This window comes from Pinus tabuliformis, chromosome 1_1 (genome assembly GCF_031772625.1).
Source record: "Pinus tabuliformis cultivar Carrire ecotype Pingquan chromosome 1_1, CPIR1, whole genome shotgun sequence".
Classification (NCBI taxonomy): Eukaryota; Viridiplantae; Streptophyta; class Pinopsida; order Pinales; family Pinaceae; genus Pinus; species Pinus tabuliformis.
In genome coordinates, this window is record NC_142297.1 from 673,471,057 (window position 1) to 673,498,731 (window position 27,675).

Consider the following 27,675-nt stretch of genomic DNA (forward strand, 5'->3'; position numbering starts at 1 on the left):
TTCCTAGGAATGGTAGGCAAACCAGTAATACCATTTTTCTTCAACAAACAAAGGTTGTCATAGTTCAAATGTCCAAATCTAGCTTGCCATAAAAGACTTGATGGAAGTGTACCTTCATCATAGCGAGAATTGTATGAAAAAATCGGTGCACAAGCAGAGGTTCCTTATGGCTTCAAAAGTCTTTCTTCTTCTATCCCAATCATGACAAGTGAGTTGTTTGATGCTTTTATGACCTCAACCTTGCTATCAAATATGTGATTGAGTGTCCTTGTTGGCGGACGTGGACCAAACACAACAAGTTTCTCCTCAACTCTGGGAGGTAGAGAACATCATGTAGAAGAAAGTTTGGAAGACCATACAATTTGAGCTTGATGGTGCCAAGCCCTAATTGTTAAAATCTAGAATTTCTATGCAGAAATTTAAAAATTCTTTGCAGAAACTTGAAAGTTCTTTACAAGAAAACTGAATGTATTTTGCAGAAAACTGAATGTTCTATGTTGTTACAATTAGTTAGAATGTGTATTTCTTCTTCAAAACTTTTCAGATCAGCAATTGTAAATAGAACATAAACTTAAGGATCATATGAAGACAACCAAGCACAAATATGAGACACTGAGATTTTGGTCCAATGACCAGGGCAAAACCCCTCAAGGGGGAAAACCCAAATGATTTTTCTTCTATTAGGTTTATTCAATTGTTTAGCAGGAGTACAGAGAGAGAGAGAGTCACCAATGTCTAATCAACTTGAAACTGAAGTGATCTTTCTCTTTGCTTAAAGATCTCCTTCTCTTGATTAAATCTTTTCCTTCACACTTGCTTTGGCTCTTCCCTTGCTCTTACTCTTGACTTGCTCTCACACTTCTCTTGCACACACTCAACACTAGCTCTCCTTCTTCACAATGAACATGCTACTATCAACTCTCACTTGCTCTTGCTTAAATAGATGAGAAAAAAGAGGAGTTACAAAATGAATTCATGCATTGAACCAATAATAGGAGAATCGAATTCTATGAGGGAGGAGCGACTTGAGAAGTGTAGTTCATCCCAAGAATAGAGAGAGAGGTACACTTGTCTTGAAAAGTTACAATTTGAATTAGAGAGAGAGAGAGTTACACTTAAACATGAAAGAATATTTGGTGAGAGATATAAATTGAATTGAATGAGGGAGTTACAAGTGCATTTAATGAGGAGTTACACTTTTTCCATACATTGAATTAGTGAGGGGGAGTTACATTCTCTTAAGTGTGGAGTTACTATTTTATTCCAAGAGAGAGGTTTGATTTTCTAAGTAAGAGATTCTCAATTTAATTTACTTATTCCATGAGAGAATTTGTTTTATTAATCCATTAAAGGTGAACGACTTTAGATATTTTATAAATAATAGTATAATAATAATAATACTAGTAAGCATAAACATATTAATTCTTGACTTGTATAATCATGATTGATTTGATTTTTAAATTGGATACCATATGTCGAGATCATCCTTGATCATTTAAACATAACTTTCTATTTTTGGAAAGTCACTTCCAAATTGAGATGTGACTTACTATTTTTGGAAAGTAATATTAGATTGTCAAAAATGAAATTTTATTATAGGTGGTTCAATCAAAACTGAAAGATGTGATTTATTCTAAGAGAAATTCATCCCTCAGGAAGATATAGGAAGGGGTTTAAGGGTCATTTGGAAAATACACAGAGAGATTAAGAAAATCAATTTTCTGAAGTGAGAAGTTCTCGGGAGAAAAATCGATTGAGGAGATCTTGTAGCAGAGGGGCAATGAGAATCCGGGAGAAGGAATTTCTGGAGAGTACCATGCAGAGGGAGAACAAAAAGACGTCCAAAGGAAGGTTGACGTTGGCCTACACAGTGTTGATGCAGAGGTAGCACAGTCCTTGAGGGGAAGTCGAGTTCCTACGAAGAGAAGTTGAAGTTCACTTGTCAGAAGCCAGGGTGTGATTCTGGGAGGCAGAAAGTTGATTTCTCAGCCAACAGAGGATCTAGAGGAGAGGCAACGTAATACTTAAGAGTGGTGACGCAGAAACTGCCCAAGGTGACGAAGTTCTACGCAGAGGCCACGCAAATGGTGACACAGAACCTCTATAGCAGTAGGATCAGTCACTGTTTCTCCAGTGACAGGGTGAGATCATTTCACCAGTATTTTGTTCAGTACTCTCTCCATATTGGGTTGCTAATTGAGCATCCTAGAACTGTACTCATAATTTCTCCTGCATAATAATAGACCCTCAGAGTTGCTGCAAGTACATTGTGAAGACTGCAATCCTAGTGAGGATTGCAAGTACATTGTGAAGACTACCAAGGTTGTGGCAATTGATGGAAGAACAAAGTGACAAGAAGACTCATAATTGGATGCACTTTGGACTCAGAGGGAGCAGACAAGCTAAGTCTGATTGAAGCATGTTTTTTTATCTATGTGACTTCCAAGATGAAGATGGCTAGAAGTTTTGAAGAACGATGATGATCTAAATCTATTGAAGATGAACCTATGATTTTTCTGTTGTGTTAATGATTTGTTTCTGACAACGATTGAGGACTTTTGTGTTCTATATAAGCGAGAGTTGTTTTTGAAAAAGGAATGACCCTAGTAAAATCCTTCCTGTAATTTGGCATAATGGACTATGAGTCCATGGACATCTCCATGATGAAAAATTTGAAGAAGTTGCAAGACTTTGTTGCTGACTTGATTCTCTGATTGGCTCATTGAACAATCTCCTACATATTCAGATGTTTGCTTCTGTGAGAAGCCATAGCTGAAGCTGAATAAATAGCCAATTATTCAGCCTATTATTGTCTGTTGGATTCGACCACGGTATACTCTTTTGTTGTTGAACAAGTCGGATGATGTTTTCTTGTGTGAGAAGCCTGGAATGGCTAAAAATCCCTTTGGAGAGGAAGATTTGATTGTATAGCATCATGAATCTTCCTTGGGTTGTAGCCTATGGTCAACTTTAGTTCATTTGACCGAGAGATCAATGAGTCTGGTCGGGGAGCTTATTTCTTAGGCATGAAGTAATCCCTTGGGTCATGATGACTGAGAGACCAGTTTGGTCGAGGACACTACTTTTGTGATCTCTCCCTTAGGCAGTTGTTGAGAGACATATGGATTGGTCGAGGAGATTGATCTTGAGTTCCCTTCGTTGGGTCGTTCACTGAGAGACCAATGAGTTTGGTGGGGAAAGATGAGTTCTCTCCCTCGGGTCATGGACCGAGAGACTATATAATCAAAAGGACTGAGATAGGGATTCCTCCCTTGGGTCATGGACCAAGAGACCTATGGATTGGTTGGGGAGATGGACCCTGTGTAACCATTGCATATGGTTGGAAAATTTGGCCTCATGAACGATATTGATTTATGGAATATGTTTGATGCTATGTATCTTTCCTTATGATGAGACTTGTGATCTCTCCCTTGGGCAGTTGCTGAGAGCAATGTTGCAAAAATGGTTATCGCGATTAAGTTGGCGAGGGGAAAAAATTGGAAAAAAATCGTAAAAAACGGGAAATAATCAGGAACAAATTGTAAAATACAAAAATATTCAATTTTTTTCAATTTTTTTAATATCTAAAGCATCTACAACATAAAATAAATACATTGACACATAAATATGATAAAAGAACTAATATATAAGATGTGTAATATCATTTCTAGTGCTACATCACACATAGCGGTGAATCATGTCTTGAATAGTCAGTCCTGACTCCCAAGTCCCAACTCAGCCTCAAAATACCAACAAAAAATATAATAATGTATCTCATATCATGAGTCATAATGTCATATACAATGAAATGAACCAAATAACTAATGCTACTGATTTCCTCTGCCCCTCTTGCAAGAAAAAGCAATAGTTTTCCCTCTAGATGTAGATGTCGGTGGAGTTGGCAGTGGACTCTGTTGTGCTCCAGAAGCTGAAGAACTAAGAGCTACAGGAGGTAGACCACGTCCTCTACTGGTGACAAGCGTAGCCTGCGTAAGTTGTGTCACCTCCACCTCCTATTGCTCCTCCTCCTCCTCCTCCTCATCCTCATCAAAAACCGGCAAAAAAATCAAGATTTTTTCCCAAAAAATCCCGATTTTTTCCCAAAAAATCCCGATTTTTTCGAAATAATCGGGATTTAATCCCAATTTTTTTAAAATGAAAAAATTACTGAATTAATCGCGCAATATTATCGGGAAAATGAAAAAATCGTGATTTTTCGATGTTATTGTGATTTTCGCACCACTGGCTAAGAGACTTATGGATTGGTCGGGGAGATTGATCTTGAAAGAGAGAGAGACCTGTACATATGATCTCTCCATTGGGCTATTGCTGAGAGACCTATGGATTGGTCAGGGTGATTGATCTTGAGAGAAAATGAAAAGTACCTCCCAAGCCAAGAGGGAGTGTTGGAAATATAGAAGCCATGGTTGAAATTTTCATCAAGAAAGAAAAACGAAATTTAAATTTGAATTTAATAACTCAATTAATGTCGAGTCGACCTCCTCCTTGATCATGTCAACCCCAAGTCAGAAGGAAGGACGCATCTCGTGTGACTGGTTAGATGTTATCTTGATGTCTTATTTCTGGATGTATTGATATACATTGAATTCTCTCTCACATAAAGAAAGATTACTAGGTTTTCCTCTTGTGGGATTTCCCTGGCCATAGGCCTAAATTTCTGTGTCTTGTCTCATTGTCTCCCGGTTATTTTCACTGTTTTTTCATGTTTTAAATCGTTGAAATTTTCTTAATTGCGTAATGATATTGGATGTTAAATAAAATTGAGACTAACAAATCATTGGAATTTGGAAATAATTATTTGTTGAAAGAAATTGTTTCAAGTTTCTGTGAACCCTAGAAAAATCAACAACATACTCTGTGATTCTAACTAATCTCTAATATCATATCACCAAAATCAAAGCATGTAAAATAAAAATAAAAAATCTCCATATTGCATTGCATAAATAAAAAAGTCTTTTATAAAGTTACATACTAGTGAAATGAATTCACTTTATAAATATAAAATAAATCAATAAACATATTAAAGTGAAATATAACCTAAAAGCATAATATAATCCAAAGAGACGATGACTTTAGTAATATTTATATATCTTTAATTAGTCATTATTATAATCTAACATTAACTTGATTGTCCATTATTGTAATCTAACATTTACTTTGGTAATGTGAAGATAAGGCGACATAAAATAAGGAAAAGTTTTTAACAACGCGTTGCAAATGAAAAAATAACATACTTTCCAAAGGACCAAGAAAGCCATGAATATCTGTATGAAATCCATGCTTTGTTGAAGAAATCTAGCATGGAAAGGTTACAGTAATTGACAGTGAATTCCAACGAGAATAAAGTAGATGGTTCAGAGTTTACTATCTTACTTGCACGAATCATAAACATCTGGAATCTGTGTGATATCAAACCGGCTGCATCCAGACGAAGAATATTCCATTAGAAAGAAAAATAATTTGCTTATGTATACCCTTTGATTAACTTATATTGATATATTAGCATAACTAAACCAAGCGGGCTACAATAACCAGAGCTTCTTCCATGCTTTGAAATATAACTTTCTAAAGGTATAACAAAAGAATATGAATCACATATTGTGGACTATACATACTCCTTTCTTTCATTGTACAAGTCTCGCTCCAGCTTTTTCCAGCGCGCAAACATTAAGAGGAATCCTTCACTGCCACATGGTAATCCAGCAGCAATTCTATCAACATCCATATTCGTCTTCCCAAGAGCTTTAGCCTGATCATATGGAGGAAGGGCTTCATCCGAAGTTGTCTCAGCAAGACCTTCTTCTTCATCTTTTGCTAGTTGTTTGACTTGTGCTGTTACTTTCTTTGTAAGCGCAGCCTGCACTGGCATAAGAAAGTTAATAAATGCTATAACTGAAGGATACTTCAAAGTTGACAGCAATTTGACACATAATTGCACGAGTTCAGTAGGGAAAATGTAATCCAGACATAGACTGCCTCGGTTTTAATTAAAATCCAACAATATAAGCGACCATAATCAGGAAGACGTGATGCATCGTTTAGTTTCTTCGCATGTTGCTCAACAGTGTCTTTCAAAAGGGTTATGCCATGAAAAGATGTGGTTCAGTACTCACTTCAATAAAAACAAAGGCACAAAATACTATATTTCCAATAAGTTTTCAACACCACGCCGTTCGACCAATACCTTACAAGATATATGATAAATGAGGTGATGTTCTACTCAGTCAAAAACGAGACAAAATAAGAAATATTAATCCTCAAATAAGAATTCAACTCAAGCAGATTCACCAATACCGCACAAGAGATTCAGGCTGCTTCTTACATATAAAATTTAATAACGCTTCTACATGTTATCATTTCTGGAAGAAACAGTGCATATATGATCAATATCGAGGACATTACTCCTATTTCAGACTCAATGCATTATCATTAGCTCAAGTAACTAGATGTGTAACCAGAACCCACTTAATTAAACCCACGTACGCTGCTTTCGAACCTGCATTATTGCCCCTTTTTCCTTCAAAAGGAAATTTCATCAAGCTAATTTGAAAAATATTTAAACGATCTTATTTGTACTTCCTGAAGTAAGACAACCATAAGCCTAGATTCTATAGAATCTATTTATTCTTGAGCCAACGTAGACAGGTGAAAACCAGTTGAATCTTTGTCACTCATTACATAGGCTTGTTCGCGATTTCCAACCACCATATAAAACAAAACAGACACCAGACAAAATAATATTGCTAACTTGGACCCGCAAATTGTCCTTTTATAAATTACATTATATTACGTTACCGTAAGGTTGCATCTATTATCATAGGCATATCTCTTCGGAAATCTATAAAAGTGTCTACTAAACAACAAATATTTTTCCTCAGAATCATATATTTACAACTTATTAATCATATATTTTCTTTACTTTGAACAACAAGATTGATGCGCTCGTGTCCCTTTCCTATCTGGCTTAACCAATATTTCCGGCATTCTGTATTCCAGGACACGCAATTTGGAATTTTTTTTAACTTATACAAGTAAAGCGTGATCCATTGGAAATACAACAATATATTTAAAATGTGATTAACCATATATATTTTTCGCCAACGGTGCTAAAGTGACTTTACTAAAATATTGCATCTGTTTTCTCGAGAAAATTCATATATCCAGGAGATAGTCTCATCAATCTTTCTTATTTCATTCTTTATATCCGAACGAAGCCATCTATTTGTTTTTTATATATATTTTCAGATTTTGTAAGATGTGTTCCATGGGAAATAGCACCGATTTTTAGAATGTAATTAATCAAATTAATTATTTTCCCCGATGCTACTAAAGTGACTTCTGCCAAGATATTCCAAGTGTTTTCTGGAGAAAAATGGTATATCTAAGCAATATTTCTAATTTCATTCTTATCCGAACTAATCCGCCTATTTGTTTTCTATATTGAGAGTGATTTTTATACCTCGTCAACCAATACTATTGTTTTGTACCATCACAGACGAAGATCTGTGCAGGAAATGTATTTCTTCCATGTGGAGCAAGATAATTTTTTATTTTTTATCAAGATCACTCACTTTGAACAAGTAAATTCATTGAAGAACACACATGAGAAGATGAGATTTTGGTAACACAATTTTTTGCGACAAACATGAAAGACAACGTACTAATATTTATATTGCAGGTTTGAAGGCAAATATAAGAAATGAGATAAAGCTATGAAACATATCTTTCATCAGTAAAACCCATGCCAAGGCCAAACTAATAGAGAAAAACCTGGTTAGCAACCAAAAGGTGTTATTCAACGCAACAAAGAGAACAAATAAATGCATTGCACCATAGCATTGCAATGAACGTAACTCTTCCCAACCATTATAAAATCGAGAATAATAAAGAAATAGAGGTTTTCAACACTGATTTATGAGAACAAGATTAAGAAGAGAGCATACCAAAACTATCACTGCAACTATGACAATCATGACATGAACTAAGAAGCCCCCAAAAGATCTGTTGACATACCTAGGATTTTACCAATTGCAAATATTGAAAGTACCGAAAATATCACTGCAATCACTGCAACTATGACAATCATGACGTGATATTTGAAGTTCCAATTGCACTGCAATCACTGCAACTATGACAATCATGACGTGATATTTGAAGTTCCAATTGCAGAAGCCACAAATGGACATAATCTTAGGCACAAAATCCATAATGTTATTCCATGACTATGCCAATATGCAAAAGAAATTTTGAAGATTCAAGAACGGTACGATGGACCACCAATCATTGGAACATGCTCCTCACATGCTCCTCACAACAAAGGAAGATGAACTCCAAAATAATGTCAAGCCAAACTACTATGAAAGAGTACAACACAAAAGCCAACATTGAGGATCCCAATATAAGAAACCATTTCAAACAAACATAGAAGATTATGCACATCCTAAACAAGAATTTGGGAAAAAGAGGGGCATGATCAAGCAATTGTCCAACGACCCTAAATCCAGTGAAAAAATTCACCAGCTAAAACGTCTTCTAGCAACGCAAGGTTGTTAATTTGCAACAAACTCTCCCCTTTTGCTTATATAACCTAAACAATCATTACTTCGCCTAGGCTAAATAGGCTAGCGTAGTATTTATGAATAATGTGTGGTCAACCCATAGGGCAATTGGCAAGACATGTATTCGTTTTTATATTCGTTCATCATTCAGTTATTCAAAAACTTACAAAAGTAGAGGGCTTGATCACAAAGATCCCTTTGCAATCTTAAAAGCAGATATTGTTGTTGGAAATACTGAGAGGGAGTGAATCAATATTTCTTTTCAATTGTTATTTTTACCAGTTAGATCACTTATAATTAGAACACAAAATGAAAAATAAGAATAAATATTTTTTATTAATCAAGAATAACAAGGACTTCAATCCTCTTCTTTACAATAAATCAAGTACAATATAATGTAGGGCTCCAACCCTAAATGAAGACACCAATCTTCAATCCACCAAGCTCCAACCTGTATTTTGTAAAAATTCCTAATCCTCAAGGAACCCCTATTGCACAAGTCTGAATTTACTTCACCTACTTGATTTTAATTACATTCACCAAGTTATTCTTTTGAATACTGAAGCAAATTACTTTTGCAGCCTACACTACTTAAATTTGATTACATGAAACAAGGAAATTGGGCAAAGAACAAGATACATAGGACACGGTTATTTTTGGACAAAATAGTCCCCGAAAAACCCAATGTGGAAAAATCAGTGCAGCAGCTCTCAAGGTTTATTATTATGCAGGAGAAAATTCTGAATACAAATCTAGGATGCTCAACTAGCAATCCTTTACAGAGAAAATATTGGATGAAAAACTGGTGAAATGGTCTCACTCTATCACTGGAGAATCAGTGACTAATCCTCAGCTCTAGGAGGCTCTGTGTCACCTTTTGATGGCCTCTGCGTCAAACTGTGTCACCTTGGGCAATTTTTGCATCACCCCTCCTGGGTATTACGTTGCCTCTCTGCTCTAGATCTTCTGTTGGCAAAGAAATCGACTTTCCTGCCTCTAGTCTCACACCCTAGCTTCTGGCAACTGAACTTTGAATTCCCTCAGCAGAAACTCGACTTCCCCTCACTGATTGCACTGCCTCTACGTCAGCTCTACGTAGGCCAGTGTCAGTGTTCTCTGGTACAGGCTCCAACCTGGGCTCTTAAGGACTCCTATCCTCTAGGGCTCCAACCCTATCTTCCAAGACACCAACCTTGTCCCTATGAGGCTCCAACCTATAGGGCTCCAACCCTTAACTTCAATTTGTCAAGATAAGTTTGTTGATTCTTTACGACTCCCAATATCTTCTATAACAAGCCCTGACAATATCTTCGCCAACACTGCCTTCTCTAAATCACTTCATTAATGACAACCTTATCTTCCTAGAAGGTATCACCACTGCTCTTCATGTCACCTAAACAAAAACTCCAAGGTTACTCCATGAGAGCTTCAACAAAGCATCATTGCTCCAAGGGTGTCTCCAAGACTTCAAACAATGCTTGGTGATGTCTCAAGGTGTCTTCAATCAATTGCTCAAGTTTTGCACAAGGTCTTCCAAACAAATTCAAATACAAGGACTACTGCAAACTCTTCTTCAAGGCTTCATCAACATATATCCAAGGCTATCCTCAAAGGTGCTACTAAAAGGTCTTCTTGATTGTCCAAAAATATGCTTCAATAGATCTATAAGATGCAACCTTCAAGAGTGAAAAACACCTTCCAAAACAAGGCAGCTTTCTAAAAGACTGTTTACACACCTATCTAAAAGGGTCACTGTTTTGTAGTCTGCGCTTCTCAAAAGAACTAAAGTTTTATAAGAAGTTGTCCAATATTACAAATGCTTGAATGTTCAAGGCTCCAAATTCCACAATCCAAGAGCTTCTATTTCTTCACTGCTTGCTTTAATTGCTTCATTGTCCAATGCTTGCTCCAATTACTTCTCTATCCAATGCTTTGCTCCAAAAAATGCCTAATCCACGCTTAAGACTAAGCCTCTTCAAATGACTATAACAAATAGGTACAGGTCTCCACAGGTCAAAGAATAGGTGACAGTTGTTTGGATAGTCCACTATTCATAAATCCTTAACCAAGCTCCCATAGGTGGCCTTTAACTACTTGTCAACGTCCTAATGAAATCCTTCAATGCTGGAGAAGATCATAGTTCCGAGCTTAGTGTAGTTCTGTAGGTATCTCACTTGCTACAAAGTGACAAATGGTCTGAAGTTCTTCAGTGTGACTGCAATCTGTAACAAAGATCTGAGTTTTGTCCTCCAGCAAATAAGCCCAATCCAATGCTACAAACACAGGTGTATACTCCAGGGTTCAAGATGATTGTCCTTGTCCGAGTTGTCCACCAGCCTGAGGAAACCCAATCACAAATATTTAGCCCAAAACATGATGCCAAAGTCCTTCTCGGCCTCCTTAATTTTGTGCTCAATCTCTGAATTTCTGTGATCCTTGCCGAAATTTTTTGATGGGCGGTCCAGTTCCTTAATGAAATAATGGGTTCTGAAATCTTTGAGGAATAACTACTGTGATTATAACAATGAGGACCATGCAAATACAGTGAAAAAAGGTATTCGCCATCTATAATACCTTACCTTGTTTACAACCCACCCACCAGAAGACAATGACTATTTAAGGATTCCACCCTTCAATCATAATTTGGTGAGTTGGTCGATCGAAAGGTCGGCGGTTGTGCTCCCCTCATCCGGGGGCAACGCAGAATCAGTGGGTGAGACAGGCACATATATGAGCAGCTGGTGTATAAGAGTCAAAGCGAGAGGCACTTCAGCAGTTCGAAGCAATGGATAGGGGGATGAATGAGGAGTACGAACCTATATTAATACTGGTTTTGACCAGTGTTTTAAGACCCGGTCGAATCGACTCCGAAACGGTCGAGTCAATCCGAGTCAAAGGGTGGCCAGGTAGAAACAGGCAATGAATCAGACGGCCGGATAGGTTTTTACCGAGTCGGCTGAGTTGGATACTGACTCGACCAACTCAGTAAGAGCGGCTAGTGAACGGATTTCAGCGACTTTTTTTATAAAAATTGGTTTTTTGGGACCCCAAATCCCACTCTAATGTGCCTTTGCGTTCTTTGGGGTGCACGTCCCTCTCCCAAACCCTACAAAACCCACCCAACCCCTCTCATTTCCTCATAGCCATCTCATTGCATTTGAGTGAGAATTTGAGTGAGAGCTTGTGAGGAGTTGTGGAATTTGTTTTTGGAGCAGCAGTGAGGAGTCTTGGGCAAACATTATAGTAGGAGTGAGGAGCTTCTTGGGCAGCCATTGGAGCAGCATTGAGGAGTTGGTTTGTTGGAGCAACTTTGAGGAAGCAATTTGTGCCTAGAGGTATTCTTTTTCACTTCTAAAAACCTTCTTTTGCTTATTTATTTTTTTGTGCAAATCTGGAAATTGAAAAGAGTGTTTTTTGTGAAAGAAATGAACATTGAAGCAATGCTATTTTTTTTGTTTTCATTTTCAGATCTTTTTCCTTTGATTTCCAAGTGAAAAAATGGCACCTAGAGTGAAAGATGTTGCTTGGGCATATGTTGAAATGGTTGATAGTCAAATGCATTGCAAATTTTGTCATAGAAAAATTAAGGAAGGTTTTGGGGGCATTAATAGGTTGAAACAACACTTAGCAGGGATTAGAGGCCAAATTACTCCATGTGAATCACTGGAAATTGGGGAGATTAGGAAGGATTTGTTAAATAACTTTGAGAAGTTTAAAGAAGAAAAGGCTAGGCAAAAAGAATTAGAGGCTGAAATTGGGAGGAAGAGGAGTATACAAAAAATGATGGCTAGCAACCCCCATTTTGATTTTGAGGGTTCTTCTTCTATCCCTTGTACTGATGCATCCAACCCTTTCCGATATGTTCCTCTTTGGAGTCTATTCAAGAAAAGGGTAAGGGTAATATGAAAAAGAAGGATGATATGAATATCAAAAGTTATTTCACTGTCACACCCTCCTCTCCATCAGATGCACATGGTCCTAAAGCTAGTAGAACTTTGCAGCCCACTTTAAATGACCATTGGAAGAAAGAATTGAGGGAGGCTTCTTGTGATTGCATATGTAGATGGTGGTCTGATGCTGATATCCCCTTCAATGCTTCTCGTTCACCATATTATGAGCCTATGTTTGATGCCATACATGCTACTAGAAAAGGCTTCAAAAGCCCTACTATGCATGAGATAAGGGGGTATCGTTTGCAGAAAGAAATTGCCTCCATTAATGAGTATTTGAAATATTTCAAGGACTCATGGGCAAGAACAGGATGTACCATCATGTTAGATGGATGGACTGATCAAAGGAACTGTACCATCATAAACTTTCTTATCTTCTACCCACAGGGAACCATGTTTCTAAAATCAGTTGATGCATCTGATAGGGTGAAAGATGGACAATTGTTGTTTCAGCTATTGGATGAGGTTGTTGAGGAGGTGGGGGTGGCTAATGTTGTTCAAGTCATCACAAATAATGCCTCTAACTGTGTTCTTGTCGGTAAATTGTTAGAGGAAAAACACAACCATATTTTGGACCCCATGTGTTGCACATTGCATAGACCTCATGCTTGAGGATATTGGGAAATTATATTGGGTCAAAAACATTGTAGATCATGCCAAAAGCATAACAAAATTATCTACAATCATTCATGGATTTTGAGCCTTATACGGAGACACACAGGGGGCAGGGATATTATTAGGCCTGCCATTACTAGATTTGCTACTCATTTTTTGACATTGCAATCTATGCTTTCACAACATAGAAACTTGCAAAAGATATTTTCCAGTGATGAATGGAATCAAATCTAATGGTCTCACATATAGGAAGACAAAATTGAAAAAGAAAGTTAATGAAGAAATATTTTGGAGAAAGGCGGTAGAGATTGTGAAGGTTGTTGAGCCACTGGTTAAGGTGTTGTGGTTGGTGGATGGGGAAAAATTGGCTATGGACTTCATTGATGAGGCTATGGATCAAGCAAAGGAGCAAATAAAGTGGCTAAGTATGGGCCCATTTGGGCAATCATTGATGAAAGATGGAACAATCAACTCCATCGCCCTATACATGCAGCTAGGTATTTTTTGAACCCATGGTATCATTATAAAGATCTGGCAGCAAGAGCTTTGAGTGGGGAGGTTAGAGATGGATTGATTGACTGCATTGATCGCATGATCCCATTGGAGTGTGATCAGCTGGAGATACACCGACAGGTCACAACCTTCGACAAAGTCACAGGAACTTTTGGGAATAACCTAGCAAAGATTGCAAGGGAAGAAGATGAGTCAGGTAAACAAAGATTTCAATTTTCAAATTCTTAATACTTATTTTGTTAAATCGTTTATAATTTGAAAGTTGGATATAATTTGTAATTTTGTTGAGCTAACTCATTACACTCCTATGTTTTATGCAGCACAATGGTGGGAGGCTTTTGGTAGCCATTTTCCTCAATCACAAAAGTTTGCAACTCGTATTTTGAGTCAAACTTGTAGTGCTACTGGGTGTGAGCGCAACTGGTCTGTCTTTGAGAGGATTCACACAAAGAAGAGAAATTGTTTGGATAAAAAACGGTTAAATGATCTAGTTTATGTCTAATACAACCTCCGGCTCAAACGCAACCAATTGCTAAACAAAATACCTGATTCAAATCCCATTGTGTTGGAAGATATTGATCCAACATCAGATTAGGTAGTGGAGAGTCATCCAGTAGAGTTTGATTTTGATGAGGATCTTGATTATGATTTACAGACGATGGCATCACTTGAACATAATGTTCAGTTGAATGCAGATCCTTGCACCAGCCTTAGGGCCAGCTCCAAGTCCTCCAGTTGCAAGCGCTTCCTCTGCTCAGCCATGACAGAAGCGCATATCTCGTCTATCTCAGCAGCCAAAAGCCTGCTGCAGCAGCCTGCTAGTGCTACCACTTCTACAGTTGCAGTTGAAGATGATGATGAGGAGGAGCCATGGGCTTACCTGTCTCACTCTAATTCAGAGGTTGAGTGAGATGATGTTGGCTCCTCTAGCAGTAGCCAGTAGTACTGGACCCTGGTCACAGTTTACTTTTGTTGTAGAGGCCATTTCTAGCCTCCTTGGTTATGTGTTTTTGTTTTGATCTCTCTATCATCATCATGTATGTATTGGACAGTGCACTGGGTGCCATTTTGATATAATAGATATATTCATGAGCCTACTTTGATCATATGTTGTCTTCTATCTATATTCTAAAGATTTGTGTTTGGAAACATGAATGAAAATCTTTAAAATTATGTTTTTTTATAAAAAATAGATATTTAATGTATTTTTTACAACGACCGAGTTAATGAAATCGAACCGGCCAAGTCGATACCGAGTCGGAATCGGAGTCAACCCTCGGTCGAGTCGAAGTCGGAGTTGGAGTTTTAAAACATTGGTTTTGACTCATCCTGAAAGGACACGTCTCTTGGAGGTAAGGCCGACTTGCATGAGTTGGCTCATGTCAACTTGCATTAAAAATTATTATTTTTCAACTTAAAAATTCATTTTCTCTTCAACAATAGGGAGTTTGGGGCATGTAATAGCTCGTTAGAAAGAGGAAAAAATCCTCTACACTCATATGCCAATACCATCCTTAAATAGGGTCATTTTATCACCAATAAAATTATTTTTGTGAGACTGTCATTATCATTTTGTTTATGGCAGCCATTAGGATTTTAGTTTTAGGCATTCAATGTTTAGGGCTCCTTTTTTATAGAATTAGGCCATCAAGCTGATTAGGATTAGGGCTTCTTTAAAGGTATCATGGGCATTGTTGTCGCGCGGATTGACACGACAACGCTCAGACCGGGGGCTGTCACTCTGATCCCCGGTCTCTCCGTTTAAGCCTGTCTCCCACGGCTAAGGGGGGTAGACCCTGAGGAAAGATGAAGGCCAATTGCCAGACAGTTGGGCCAGGAGACGAGATGCACTAACTGACTTGACGAATTGAGCAGACCAGTGCCTTAAAAGATCTAAATGATTACTAGCTAGATGATCGAAGAACATGAACCACGGCCAGCAATCATCAGATAAAGAGAGCAATGCTTTAAATATTCAGTAAAACCACAACGCTCTTCAAACAACGATATCCAGCAAACTAAAAGAAATAAATTGCTTCAAACAACAGAGAAACCAGATATCAATTTCGTGCTCAAATCTCAGCGTGAAAGATACAGCATGCATAAAAAAGGCTGAAACTGGCAGAATAAATTTTCCACAAATTTTTAATTTTTTTGAATCTTTTTTGAAATTTTTTTTTTTTTAAATCAAAAATAAAACAAACTAAAATCTAATTAAAGCTAAATATTAAAGTCTAAAACAAAATCTAAAATAATTAAAATCTGAAGCTATAAACATAAAATCTAAAGACTAAATGCTTAAAACTAAACTAATAGAAATCAAAATGCTAACATTTTCATTTTTTTTTTTTTGTTGATTTTTTTATGAAAACTACTTGGAAATAAAATTAAAATCTAATTAAAATCCTAATTCTAAAGACTAATTAAAATCTAAAACAAAACTATGAAAAACTTAAAACTAAATCTATTTGAAACCTAATTAAATGGGAACCAAAACATAACTAAAACCCTAAGCGTGAAGCACTATGGACAACAAAAAAAAAAAAACGTGAAACGCATTTGCTGAGGGCAACTCGACGGCAAACAAGGATGAGGTGATGGCGTATTCAGGCGCAGGGGTCGGAAAAACACAGTCGACAGAGGCACGGGTTCGATGGATATGATACCAGTTATCACCACGACCTCAGGGATGCGACGTACGCACTGTTGCTGCCAGCGTGAGTGTGGGTAGCAGTAAAACGATACAGCAACAAGAGGCTAAAACTGCGGCTGGGAATTTTTCAGCAATTGGAAAGACAAATTTTTGAATGGAAAACGGCAGCAGGCCAAACCCACAACGACGCGGCTACAGTCTCAACGTGCAGGAGCAAACGGATAATGAGTGGCAGCCAGACAGAAATCGTAAGCAGTAAAGGAACGAGGGTTCCGCGTGATGGCTCAGGCATAAACCAGTAAACGAAAATCACAATGACAGAATGAATTTCGACCTGGGCACTGGAACTTAAATAAAAAAAAGTCTCAAGAGGAAAACCGCAGATTAATCCACAAGACAAAAGACGACGCAGCACAGTAATCACGATGCTTACCAAAGGCAGTAAGACTCAGCACGCAGAGATGAAAGCGAGAAAGAGATGAGGGTTAGAACGCTGAGATTTCTAAGAAAATAACGCGTGGGGAGACGGAAATGCAAGGAACGACTTTGCTTTCACATGACTTTTGGGTTCTGGGCTTATGTTTAACGCTTGCAGGCACAATAAGCAAGAGAAAATGACAACAGTTCCAAGGAAAAGAAAACTTGAATTTCTTGAAGTGCAGATTGATGCAAACAAGGGCGCAGAAAGACGACTGTGTGTGGAAAGCAGTGTGGAAAATCTCAGAGGGGTATGAGAGAGGCAGCCGCATGCAAAGATTTGGTATGGCTTGAGCAGCTTTGAATCCCTTCAGAAAAAGGTCGCTTCTGAGGCAGATCCAGCACTATAACGTAACTACAAAATGACTACCAGAAGTCGACAAGACTGAGCTATTAAAACAAATATGCAGCGTTTAGCTTTACCCTACTTTCAATATACCCTGCGAATACACGTTTCTATCAATTTTAAATGCAGGGCTTCAGGTCAGAAGAAAAACGACGAGCTGAGAAATGTTTAACGCTGACATTCAAGCTAAAGACATGAGCTGGATTTTCAAGCGTTAGGGAAAGTGAAAGCGTACCTGGCTATTGGAGATTATATGCACTGCAAACACTTGATGAATTGATTTATACCACAGACACGCAAGTTCCCAGATATCCTTGACAGCAACACGTTTTAAGCTGGTCTTTTGCCACTAGAATCTGCTGATCTGAAAAAAAGGCCTTGTCTCTGCAAGAGGGAAAAAAGGAAAAACCAAAACCCGACAGATAATATGCAAAACTTCAAAGTGAAACCCTTCAAAATTTACCAAAAGTTACAGAAATTTATAGCTCTAGCACAGCCAAATTTAACAATAATTGCAGTAATATTTTTTCGAATTTTAGAAACTTTGAACTTTGCTGTAAGCAGAAAGAAAATCTCTCATGTAAAACAGGAAATAAAACTCTTAATGATTAACCCAGGGCCAAAACCAGCTAGGCTCTGCAAAGAAAAGCCTGTGGGAGTCGGCTGGTTCAGCCCAGAACTTCCCCAAACGCCCACAAATAGCCTTCAGCTAAAATTTTCCTGCACACCTCAAGCAGACATCAGCAAAGAGGGCAAGAAATGCTGCTAGATTTCAAGAAATAATGGAGATACCTGCCATTATTTCAGAAACCCTACAACATTCAAACCCTAGCACGTGAGCAAGATACCTGTACTCACAATGCTCTGAAAAACCAGCTATTTTAACTGCTGAAAACTAAAACATGCAGAAAAGCAATAATCTCACAGCAATTCCAGAGAGTAACACCGGCCAGTTTGAACCCCAAAGTCTTCTTTATTAATCAGAAATCAGATTACAAGAGAGCTTTCAGTACCGACTCACAGATCAGATAAACCTCAAAAATGACCCCCTAAGACCCTATAAGAAGGAAATGATCCCAACGGCTAGTTTTGGGTGATCCATGTAGAACTGATCTCGACCGTTGATGAAAATCAAGACATCTCTTGATCTCATCCGTCGATTTTATTTAAAAAATGATATTTTGCATGTGTTCACAAAAATATTATTATTTTATTATTTAGGGTTTTTGCTTTGTTTTATGAATTTTTTATTATTATTATTATTATTTTTTTTTATTATTATTATTATTTTTTTTAATTTTATCTTAATATTTTATTTATTTTCTAAATGGATCATTTGAACCAAACCGTTGGAAACATCCCCTAGGACCTAGGACCTAGGACTCATGAGGGGATTTAAACATTTCTCAACCCTCAAGACACATTACATCATGACTTTTACAATTTACATCTTAAGGGGACGAACCCACTTTAACATAGACCCTCATAAACCACCCAGTTCTGCGACACAACTATAATCTAGCAGATTAACACGCTAGGATTCTCCTAAAGTCCTAATAACAAAATGCATCCCGGCTTTGGGGTCGGGTTTGAAGGAAAACTCTGCCGATCCATGGATCGGTGAGACTAAAAACCTCCCGGGACGCAGATCATCATTAGAAAGTTAGGTCCACCTAGGCAACTTTACATACATGACTCTGATCTGCTTAGATTATTTACAATTCAAACATGCAGACTGGGTTTACAACAAAAATGATCAAGCTGTCGATGACTGTAGGCTGGTACGGATATGTCGCTCAGGAGCTACCCTTCTCTGCCAACAGAAAGGAGGTGGACTGCATGGGTAGTTGACCAGTAGTGGTCAATAGGCATCAACAAGACTAGGGTGCCTTTTCAATATGTCTTCATGGGCATCTTCATTTAATGCTTCATCATCAATGATCTAAGGCTTTTCATGGACATTAGGGTAAGGACTTCTTCATTAGGCTTAGGGTTCCATACATAGGCTTCCATTCATGTATCTTAAGGGCATCATAAGTATTAGTACTTGCATCAATGTGTTAGGGCTAAGGCGGATTCTAGAGTATTATGGGCATTTAGATCATGCATCACCAATCTAGGGCATAAATGTACTTAGGGTTTTGTCATGTAGTTAGGGCAACATCATGAAAGGGTTTAAGGCATGTATCACAAGAATATTTGCCATCTTCAACAATGTCATATTGACATCACATATTCTCAGCTAGGTGAAGTCCTGATAGTGGGTGATTTCAATGCTAGGACTACAAGTGAGCAAGCTAGCATTCTTTGTTGTAAAGAAGATTGCAACCCTATCTGGCTTACAGAACAGCGTAATCATCAATGGGAAAGAATTTCAGAGGACAAGGGTTGCATTATCTTTGGTGAACAATTGTTTACTCTATCTGTGGCTTTTGATTTAGTCATTTGTAATGGTTTGACTAGATGGGCAAAGTATGGTAATTTCACTTGCAAGTTGCACTACTTACAATGGAGCAAGTGTAGTAGATTATGTAGTTTGATCACATAGTTTGTGTGAGAAAATGGAGGAAGTTTTGATTGCAGACCATCTTGGGACTTAAAATCATACCACAGTCCAATTTATTTAAGTTTCTCTTTGAGAAGGAAAAAATTCCAATCCACCGCCTTCATAGCCACAAATTAACACATTTAATTCAAGGCATGCTTGTAAAGAACAAAAGAGAAAACATTAAGAAGTCTGAAACAAATTGCTTTCCGGTTAATGCTTGGTTTGACAAGGAATGCAAAAAGGAAAAGAGAATGTGGAAAGAGTCAAACAAGGATAACATAAAGCTCAAAGCTTACAAGCAGATATTAAGAAAGAGAAAGGTTGATTTCATGGTTTCAAGGAAGGAAGAACTAATCTTCCTTGGGAAAAATAACCCCAAATTATTTCAGAAAGAGCTCCAACCGAGAAAGATGCAAACTAAAAATAGTATTAAAGCTTCTAAAGGGTTTGACCATGCAAGACAACTTTATAAGAAGGATCCCAAGGTTGACCCTCCTCCCTTGGTCAACACCGATACTAAACTCTTCACGGTGCAAGAGGTAGAGATGGGTATCAAGAAGTTGGGTGTTGAAAAAGCAAAAGACTTAGCTGAAATCCTAGCAGAGTATCTAAAGTGGGGCTTAAAAATTCTCGCACCTCACATTACAAAAATTTTCAACAACATCATACAATGGGGGTTCCCCACATATTAGACAACTAGTCCGGAATTACCTCTTTTCAAGAGTGGTGATGTCAATAACCCCTCGAACTATAAGACCATAATGATAAACCCTTGTTTGCAAAGTTATTTGGAAGCATGCTAGAAAATAAAATCAGCAAGTGGGCAAAAGAAAGAGATAAATGTGCTAAAGCGCAAGCAGGTTTTAGACCTAAACATTCCACAATTGATCATGGTATAACTTGAAGGCATATCATTGAAAATGTTTGGGAGAAAAAGGAAGAAGCCTTTCGTTGCTTTGTTGATTTCAGAAAATTCTTTGACACAATTCCTAGGGATAAGCTTTAGCACGAAATGGAGGAACTTGGGGTTCCTAGGCATTTGAGAGCAGTTGTGCATAGGCTGTAAGAAGAGGTGAAAGTCAAAATTAGAACTTCAGCAAACATTTCTAAACTTTTTAGAAGTGATATCGAGGTCAAGCAAGGTTGCCCATTGCCTCCTACCATTTTTGGTTTATATATCAACAAGCTTGAAGAGTGGCTAAATTTGCAAGGGGGAGACGGTATCCATTTGGGCAAGTTTGTTATAACTCTTATTTTGTATGTAGAAGACCTTATTCTGATTGTTAAATTCGGTCTTAGTTTGCAAGAGCACTTACTTTCCCTTGAACATTATAAAATATTAATAATCTCATTTCTACAAGCCAATATAAAAGAGATGATGTGGGAAAAATATTTTACTCTCCCTTTCAACCATAAGTAAAATATTTAGATATCCTAGGAAGAAACGTAAGTTTATATCAACTTAACACACACACACACACACATATATATATATATATATCTTAAAAAACAAAAGTATAAAAATATGTAAATATGAGACTTAAATAAACTTATATCAACTAATTTATTTGAATATCAATTTCATATATATAGACAAAGTTTATGTGTGAGTGTGTTTAACCATACTAAAATATTTCAATGCAAAATGACAAGTAATTGAGAGTTAAAAAAAATACTTTTTTCTTAACAAAAGTAATATAAGAGACTTGTAATATTAATATAAATTAATAAATAACATTTAAAAAACATTAATAACAATAATGAAAAAAAATCAAATTAACTTATAAATAAAATATTTAAATGTGCAAGGTTGAGTTTTATATATATATATATATATATATATATATATATATATATATATATATATATATATTCAAATATTTGGAACGTGTAAATGTAAATTTATAGTAATCATGAATATATCAAATGTAATGAGGGATCAAATATCTGAAGGTGTAAATTTTTTCTCAGGTTTTACATTCACTCTAAAAGAGTTTCGCATATATATATATATATAACAGTGTAGATCCATCTTAAGTATGGATCTATCAAGTGCCTAGAAAGATCAAATTTTTAGATATGTAAACATTTTTCCATGTATTAACTAATAAAATGAATAAAACTTTCTTTCTTTCTTTTCATTTTAAAAAACAAAACAAATGAAGAAAAAATTAATAATTAAAAATAAATAAATAAAAATTTATATATATATATATATATATATTCACAGTGACATCTTTCCTATCAATTAAAGTACACGATGTTCCATTATTTAACACTAGTTAGCCGAAACGCGGTAACAAGTAGGGGCTGAATACAAAATTTTATCGATGTGCCTAGTGACTAATGAAATGAAATGAAGGACAAATTGTAAATCGGGAGTTAGACAAAAACAGTAAATAAAAGAGAGAGTTGTTTTAGCGATATAGTACCATCCTCGGAAGAAGTTCACGCGCATTACTTGGCAAGCCAGCAGCATCAACCATCCATGGAGATTCTTCATTAACTGGGGCGTTTGATTTTTTACCTCCTGAAGTTATTATCTCATACAATCTGGCCTGCAACATATTAATAATTTTGTTATCAAATATGCATTCCAATAACTTCTATTACATACAGATTTTGAAGCTTGATTTGTTATCAAATATGCATTGCAAATAACTTCTATTACATAGAGATTAACTTCTATTACATACAGATTTTGAAGCTTGATTTGTTATCAAATATGCATTGCAAATAACTTCTATTACATAGAGATTTTGAAGCTTGATGTCAGATGGAGAATTAATCATGGAATTCACTTGTAATCTTTTTAAAGATGGATTAAAGAATAAAGACAATAATTGGAGGTGGATTCCAATTTAAATTTTGAGAATTTGAAGAGGCAATTTGGTTTAACTAAGTGGGTATGAGCTCGGTTACACGACATTTTCACCGTTACTAAAGCATTAAGCATTTGATTTGACTGAAAATTGGCTACATTCTAGTAAAATCGAGAATTATAAAAATTGACTAACCATCAACTTAGCGTAATTTTGCAGTTGTTAAAAATAAACTCAATCACTTGGTCTATATCACCCCGTTCATGTACGGAGGATCCTCGATAATATCTCACACATGTAGGGCAATGTAACATAATCCTACACATTAACTACAAATACAACACACATGTCATGATCTAGCGACTTAGAGGGATAAAATATCGTGGAAAGTTCGTGAGCTGTCGGGTACAGAAATGTACACAACCATCTGGTACCCATTTCATGGTGAATGCCCGTGTGCTCTTTGGCTGTATTTTCATTATCTTACTATTGTGTTTAGTGTGGTTATTCATTTCGTTAATCTCGTATGTGTTGGGTGGCCCTGTGTGGTATTTTACTATTTTCATTATCTTATTATTGTGTTTAGTGTGGTTATTCATTTCGTTAATCTCGTATGTGTTAGGTGGCCCTGTGTGGTGTGTTTGTGCAAGTGATTCTATGGCGTCTTACACAACATCAGTGTTGAAAGTATTTTCCAGTAGGGTTGACAGAAAGGTTTAATATCTTACAAGAATATATTAGTAAACATTTTCAAACCTCATTCTCTACGGATAGATTTTGGGACCTCAGATTTCCTACCATACTTATTATACATTTGGGAAATTGTTTGTATTTCTTTATTACTAAAGTTGTTTATCGTGTACTTTGGGTACTTTTTTGTTTCGTGCCTAATGTCTAGTTATAAATGAAATGATAATTTAACGTTCACGAGACTAAAAATAATCTATGGGACCATTAGTGCCTTGCTTCTCACATTTTGCAATTCAATCTTTTTCTTATTCAAATTGATAATGAGCTGGCCCAACCTTCCAATAATCCCCACGCTGAAAAGACAAGGCCAAGAAGCCGATGCTAATATATTCCCATAACTTTCTCTAATGTCTTTGAATGCATCACATTCCAAAATAAAATGTTTTTTCCGATTCCACTACCTCAAACGTGCAAAATGTACACACTCGTTCTTCCCAAGCTTCTTTAGGCATTTCCCACCATCCTATTTTACGCCAAAGTTGATACGAATTAGTTCTTAACTGAGCAATAAGAACTTTTTCCCTCCACGAAAATGCTAGATCAATGTACTCTTTTGTTGGAGATTACACGTAGGGTTGAATTCCTCAATGTAGTACTTCTTCTTTCTACCCAACCATTTTCCCGATACTCTTTTACAAAACTTTTTTATAACAAAATTCTTTAGCTCCTTGCTATTTGCGGGACAGACATTGAGGTAGATATTCCATTTTTGCATCCATGTGTAGTTTTGTCTCATCCACATTTTCTTTTTTTCACTCATGCCTTCATTGAAGACAACATTAGGCCATCTACCTACTCCCATTTGCTCAATTCTCTATAGATATCTTATGAGTCGCACCATAGCAATTGCTTTGATGGGAGTTTCTCCTGTTTCACTCAACATTACCTCATAAGGTACCGAACTTTTTATTTTGAACTTGCTCATGATCAAGCATTTTTGGATTTTCTCAATTTGTTTCCATTTTGAGACGAGGGTGCTACTAGCCCACAATTCACGCTCATATAGCATCACTAGACAAACTAGGAGTCCAAAAAGCCCTTTAATCGTTTTCCAATGCCATAACTTTGTCCCTCTACATCTCTGTTTTCAAGAGCATATAATGCTTTCCACCCTCCTAAAATTCTCTTCTTTCTGCGATCCTCCTAATTAAGTTTGTTGTTGAAATATATCTCTAGGTACTTGTACCCATTTACTTCTTCAAGAACGTTGAAGAACGTATAATGGTTTTGCTTCCTTTTATTAGAGAAAATCATTAATTTGGTCTTGCTAGTATTGACTTGCGTCCCCACTGCTCTACAAAAATGCTCAAGGGCATATAGGTGCATCTGCAATCCATGGGTCAATTTAGAAATCAATACAAGATCATCAACATATAAAATAAGCTTTATCACAAACTCCCCCACCGAATACCATCTCCACCTTGCAGATTTAGCCACTCTTCTAATTTATCAATATATAAACCAAAAATAATAGAGGATAGAGGGCAACCTTTACACATTGTTTTAGCCATCCATCTTTTACTGGTTAACAATCAAGTCATCACATATATAAACTAGAAACAAGCATAATCAAGACAAGTTTCTTTGCATGTAATGGCATGCTTATATTGTATAGTAAGTTGAGTGGATATGGATCTTATAACAAGTAAAAAAATTCTAGTATGGAAGAAGTTACTGCTAAACCATAATTTTTCAGGAACGACTAATGGATAAGTATGAGCCAAGGATGGTTAACAATCATGTCACAATCAAAAAAAAAAAAAAATACACATAATTAGGTTTCAAAAATTTTGAATAAGGATTTGTAAGATTAGGGACTTCAAAATTTTATGCATTATATTAATGGAATTAAAGATTGGCCAACATTACATTCATTTAGATAGATGCTAATGATTTTTCAAAAGTAGAAGATATGGTGGATACAAGTTGACCATTTACTATTATATGTGGAATATAAGTTGTGTGTGAAAATGAATAGACCATCCTTAGCAAAAGGGGATAAATGAGGGATTTATAATCCACTTATTACATAAAGTGTAAGTTTGGGATGACAGAGATTCTTTATTTGGGATATATAATCAATGTGTAAGGAGTGTAGGTGCATCACTAAAAGACTCAGACAATACTAGAATGGCTCAGACCCAGAAACCTAACAGAGTTACGAGGATTATCTGGGATTTGTAACGATTACAGACAATTTGTCCAAGGGTTCTCTTAGTTAAGCGCACCACTGATAGATTTGACAAAGAAAGGGGCATTTAGTTGGATAGAGATTCGAATAAAGCATTTAACAAACTCAAGGAAGTGATGAACTCATGCCCGGTAATTGCACTTACCGACTTCAGCCAACCCTTTATGTCGAAGTGCAATGCTTCAAGTGAAGGGATAGGAGTTGTGTTGATGCAAAATGGACATCCAATTGCGTTCAAGAGTCGAAAACTCAAGCATCTAGAGAGACTCTACTCCATATACGAAAAATAGATGCTTGCCATTAAGCATGCTTTGGAAAAATTCAAGTACTTGGTAGGAGGCAAGTTCGTGGTCAAAACATATCACAACAGTTTACATCACTTCTTGGAGCAAAAATGTCTAAATGAAAGCATTAGATAAATTTTGAGGTCTAAAATGGTCCTCCTAAAGAATATTATAAAATAATAGTGGAAATAATAAAATAAGATTAGTTTACCTCATCAAGTTTTGGAGGGGGGAAAAAAAAACAACAACAACAACAACAACTACTTTTTTCAACTCCTATGTCAACTTATCTCCCTAAGATTTTACTCAAATCTTGAGCAGGAGCACTTGTTGGAGAAATAATTTAATTTTGCATCAAAGGAGTGCCCATGTTCCATATTTCGATGGACCCTACTACACGAAAAATGTTGCAATCACATTTTTCCTGTGTTTCACATTTTTTTGTAGCACGGTCCATCGAAAGTATGCAACATAGGTATTCCTTAGATGCAAAATTAGATTATGCATCCAATGAAAGCTCCCACTTGAAATTTGAGTAAAATCATAGCGAGATAAGTTGAAAAAAGGTAGTTTTTTTATTTTATTTTATCTTTTATATTTCTACCCTTTTACTCCAAAAATGGTGAATCGTCCTCCATGGTTGACATCATCGTATTGAATCCTATTGGATCTTTAAAGTTGGATTTTGTTGTACATTTTTGTTTTGAGACTTATTTTTTACATCAAAATTCCTCTAATGACAACAAAAGTGGGTAAGTAAGATCTAAGCATATGATTTTGACAATGAGTATATGAAAAGAAACAAGAACGTTATGGTCGACGCACTTTCCAGGAAACCAACAACATGTTCACTCATGGAGATCACAAAAGATGAGAGGGATCACCTTTTGGTAGAATACTCCAAAAACAAGTTTGTTTGTCAATTGCTGGATGTTCTCATCTTTTGGTGCCATTCTGGGGCCCTTTGTCGGGCCCCAGAATGGCACCCACATAGCATGTATTTGGCCAAAATGCATCATTAAGTAAGATGGGGCCCCTCCTTGAGCCTTGATGGGGCCCCTCCTTAAGCCTTGATGGGGACCCTCCTTGACCTTCCACAACCTTGAGGAGTCTCTTGAAATGGGTCCCCCTTCACCCCACCTTCCAACCACCCACCGATGGGGCCCCTTTAACCTTCTTTTTTAATAACTGCCCAACCCCTCAGCCCACCTCGGCCCATACTTTTCCCCTCAACCCCTTCGGCCCTGGCCTCGACCTTCGACCCCGGCCTCGACCTTCGACCCCTTCAACCCCGCCCTAGGCTTATCTTTTTTAATATTTTCCATTTCTTTAACCCATACTTTGACTGAGGTTCACCTCGGCCCAGCCCAGCCCACCTCGGCCCTTCGACCCCTCAACCCCTTGGCCTTCGGCCTCTCGACCCCTCGTGTCACGCCCCCAGGCCTGCGGTAGTCTTCCAACCGCTCTTGGCGAGGTGCGGCACCACCGAACACTTTCTTTTCACCAATACTAATGTTCATGGACTACGCCTAATTCACTTTCTCTTACTTAGTTTGTGTTTCGCAACCAAGTATTATTAAGCATAACCTTTATACTAATGAACACCCATACTCATTCATTATCATCAGCAATTATAAAAGAGAACAACAATTGCACAGTATAAAGGGAAGGGCAACTCCCTGAAGAATGAGTCTTCCCAACAATATATTATAATCAATTTTTCTTCAATAATACAAGCTTCACAAGTATCCTTGGAAAAATCCAAGTCTATACTTAGCCAATTTTACAATAGAGGCCAAACTGCCTTTTACAATATTTGTGCACACCTTGCACGGTGGGAGGGTGCTCACCCGAGACACCAAGACCCCCTCCTCAAGTCTCACACCGAGACACCTTGCCCAACCTTCGACTTAACTCCAAGTGCCTTCACCAAATGTGTGACCTTCA

The 27,675-nt window shown here is 37.0% G+C and overlaps 1 protein-coding gene across 1 annotated transcript in view; it reads right to left on the bottom strand.

Moving 5' to 3' along the window:
• Positions 1-27,675, bottom strand: part of LOC149215205 (inositol hexakisphosphate and diphosphoinositol-pentakisphosphate kinase VIP2-like) — a 556,818-nt gene that overhangs the window by 95,936 nt on the left and 433,207 nt on the right. The window contains exons 21-23 of the mRNA XM_089392550.1: positions 22,114-22,239; positions 5,637-5,878; positions 5,395-5,439 (exon numbers count right to left, since the gene is read on the bottom strand). Coding sequence (XP_089248676.1) covers positions 5,395-5,439; positions 5,637-5,878; positions 22,114-22,239 — 413 coding nt within the window. The remainder of the gene's footprint in view (positions 1-5,394; positions 5,440-5,636; positions 5,879-22,113; positions 22,240-27,675) is intronic.